The 3763-nt window shown below is 24.4% G+C and overlaps 1 protein-coding gene across 1 annotated transcript in view; it reads left to right on the forward strand.

The window, feature by feature from the left end:
* Window positions 1-699: 699 nt before the first annotated feature.
* Window positions 700-3763, forward strand: part of LOAG_18759 (hypothetical protein) — a gene marked incomplete at its 5' end in the record, with an annotated part of 13150 nt that continues 10086 nt past the window's right edge. The window contains 2 exons of the mRNA XM_020451421.1: window positions 700-708; window positions 1546-1789. Coding sequence (XP_020304796.1) covers window positions 700-708; window positions 1546-1789 — 253 coding nt within the window. The remainder of the gene's footprint in view (window positions 709-1545; window positions 1790-3763) is intronic.

The following is a 3763-nucleotide window of genomic DNA, read 5'->3' on the forward strand; positions in this document are numbered from 1 at the left end:
AATTATTATTATTATTATTATTATTATTATTATTATTATTATTATTAAATATTAATGTCAGTATTAATATTTTAATTTATCGGTTACTATTTTTAGTTTTAGTTAAATTTTTTCAATCCTTTTTCTTTATCCTTTCGACAAATGAATGTAATAATTTCACCGATAATTTGAATGATGTTTTACAAATGTTTAAAAATAAAAATTAGAATAATTCAAGCTAAATAGTTAAACAATAATTTAGCTTCCTAATTACAACATAATAGCTGAGGTTCCAATAGTGACAGACTTGTTTTTCGCTGAAATATTTTGAAATATTTGAATTTCTAATGATAATTTTCAACAGTGATAAATTGACTTTAAACCATTAATTTTCTATATGATTCCCAATAGTAATAATATAGTTCCTCATCAATTATTGATAAAGATCATTTCAAAATGCAATTAAATTTTTACCACTTCTAGATGATTAATTGGATAATGCTGAAGATATTTTTCGAAAGAAAAAAAAAACGAAACTATAACTGATTGAATTGCAAATAAATCGTTTCATTTGACATTAATGTCATTGATCAGTTATCGAAAATCAAAAAATTAAAATAATAATTTAAAGAAAAATTAAGAATAAAAGAGAAAAAGATATGAAGAGTTTAGAAAGCCAAAAAAGAAAAGAAAAAACAAAACAAAATAATAAAAAAATGAATGAATAAAGTTATTGAGCCAATACTATTGGATTCAATTACTCTAAAGCTAATACTTATAAGCCAATGTTATGAGCCAATAAAAAAAAAGAAAACACCATTAATTATAGATTAAATTCAAAAAGAAAAAAGGAAGAGTCTGGGTATTACTAATTAAATAATTGATAAATTTAGGAATATAGCATTAATTGTTGATTCATTGCCAAATGCGCTTTTTATACTTTGTTCTTAGCTTACAAAAAAGAAAACAGAAATTTTGAAAATTCCATCAATTTTTCATGTTGCTTTTTTTTTTTGTTATTTCTAAAATGCGGAATTTCCTTCTTTTTTTTTTTTTGCTTTCATATGGATGCGCAAAAATGCAACGAATATATTTTGGATCAATTTCTTTCTTCCTTTTTTTTTTTCTCTATCTCTTTCTACGATAAGAAAAATTTGAAAGAATAAAAATTGAAATATAGCAATCAAAGAAATTTTCCTCGTTATGTAATTTTAAAAAAAAAAGTCAAAAAAAGAAAAAATGATGGAAGAATGGATAAATAAAAATTTGATCGAATTTTCAATAAACTTTTTTTTGCAAATTTATTAGATTATACCATCAAATCTGTTACATTTTCTATTTTTTTTTAATTTTTGAGAATTTTTAGCAAATAAAGAGTAAAAATTTGTTTTTAACACTTACAAAAGTTAAATTTCCATTCAACGTACACCAATTTATGAATTATACATTTCAATAATTCTTTGATTTTTTTTCCTCAAAAGTAATTTAAGTAAAATTTAACAAACTCACAGCTTTGATTGCTTTTTTTCCTAAAAAGAAAAAAAATTTCCTTTAGAAAAATTTCAGTTAACAAATAGCAGTGATGCAGAAGAACAAGTGACGCATGGAATCGATTCATCGCTGTATCAACAGGATCCTGCTACTTCATGTAGTTCGATACCGGATATCCGGAAGAAATCAACTGCTGTACGAACGAGTAGTTCATGGCCCGAAAATGAATCACGACCAACTGGTCTTGGCTTGATTCATTGTTCATTGCAACATTTTCCGATTAGGAAACGTCTTCGTGTTTCACTTTTGAGAGCAGAAGGTTGGTTATTTGATATTATTTTATCATAAATTTAAATTCGAATTTTGACTTCAAATTTTAAAAAATTTACTGCACTAACTTTTGCTTAATTCTAAAGTGTTTATAAATTTCGGCATAATTTGTCTGAAACAATTCGTCCGAAATTTAATGAACTAAATTTTGAAAGATATGAGCTTTGTATTGAAATATTTGGAAAACAGACATATTGCTGAATTGCTCAAATACGAAGGCCAAGGCAATTTCAGAAGATTACTCTTACTGGGCTGCTGGCTAGGCTGATGGTTAGGCAAGTTATAGAAAATTATAATTTAACAATCGCCAAATGTCTTCCGATGATATTGCTCCAAGCAAGATCGATGACTTCAGCTTTAAATTTAAATTTCAGCCAATTTTAGATTGTGTATTAAAAAATTTTTAGAAAAAAAGTTATACTTGCTTCCTTTTATTCGAAACCATTAAAAGGGATTACTTTTTCTTTTTGCTTATTACTGCACTTTGCGTCATTCATTCATTTTGATATTTCTAAAGTCTTTATTATCTTTTCAATAAAATTCATTTCTCATTTAATATTAAGTATTAACTAATGACAAATCGTTTATCGAAAAAACGATTTCCTTTCTTTTTTTGTAATGGTAAACACTTCGCAAAATATTTGAAATTGAGTAAATATTTGAGTTCAAAATATTGGAAGTTTTAAATTAAATATCATTTCTTCCTCGTTGTTTTTGAAATGATATGAGAATTAAAAACTGAAAAATATAACAAGACAGAATATTTTTTTATAAAAAACGCAAAAAGTAGTGAAGTAAGTGAAAAGTCGAAATTATATGAGTGGATTTATTAGAAAATATTTATGAAATCTAAATCTCAGCACTGGAAATAATCAAATTGAAGTCTTTCAAGTAATTTGAGTGAAAAAATTTTTAATTTAATTCAATAATCTTCAAATGAAATGCACGGAAAGAATTGCAAAATTTTCTAATAGTCTAATTTAAGAAGATAAAATAAGATAGTGCTGAAGTCTATAAATTTATTTAAAAATTAATTTTCAACATTTCGAACAATTTGTTAGACTAACTTAACTAATCGATTTAGGATCGTAAAGAACCTAAATAAGATTAAATTTCATTTGTTTATTTTTTGCATATTTTCACGCAATATAATAGTTTACGTAAATGAATGACGTTAACAATTTGTTTTATACACTTATGGTGTTAAGTAGCGTTTTTGCACATTTAATTCAAACTGAAAATTTCAACGGAAAATTTATCAATTTGATTAAATTTACTTATAAACCTTTCAATGCGTATTCATATGTACGTAGAAAATCGTTTTACTTATTTGAATTACTTATCAAGAAAAGCGAAATTATCGTAATAGCACAGCGTTAAATTGAATATTTAATTAGTAAAAAGGAAATTTCAAACTGTAAAAAGAACTTTTTAAAATGATAATTGGAAGAAATGAAATGTGACATTTTGACAGTTGTCATATTTTGAAATTTTTTGAAAAAAGTAAGAAGATGGCAAAAAAACATATATCTGTGTAATCTTTTTAATTCTTTCTTTTTTTATTTAAAGGTCAAAGATCTTCAAGAGAGCTTTCTTTTGAGCTTTTTTTCTTCTTTCATTTCAAATTTCCAAGCTAATTTTTACTTACTCTATTAATATCGTTTTCTAAAGATCAATTTTGTTAATTGAAAAAAAATTTTTTTTTCCTTTTCATTCAGCTAATAGGACAACAACAAATATCAAGACATTAATCTAGAAAAATTGCTCAAAAAATTCCAATCTATTCATCTATCTATTTAGATAGATCTGTATCTATAGATAGAATCTATTTATCTATTTAGATACATCTATCTCTATCTATAAGTAGAATCTATCTACCTATTTAGATACATCTCTATCTATAAGTAGAATCTATCTATCTATTTAGATACATCTATCTCTATCTATAAGTAGAATCTATCTA

Source organism: Loa loa, assembly GCF_000183805.2.
Source record: "Loa loa unplaced genomic scaffold supercont3.499, whole genome shotgun sequence".
Taxonomy (NCBI): Eukaryota; Metazoa; Nematoda; class Chromadorea; order Rhabditida; family Onchocercidae; genus Loa; species Loa loa.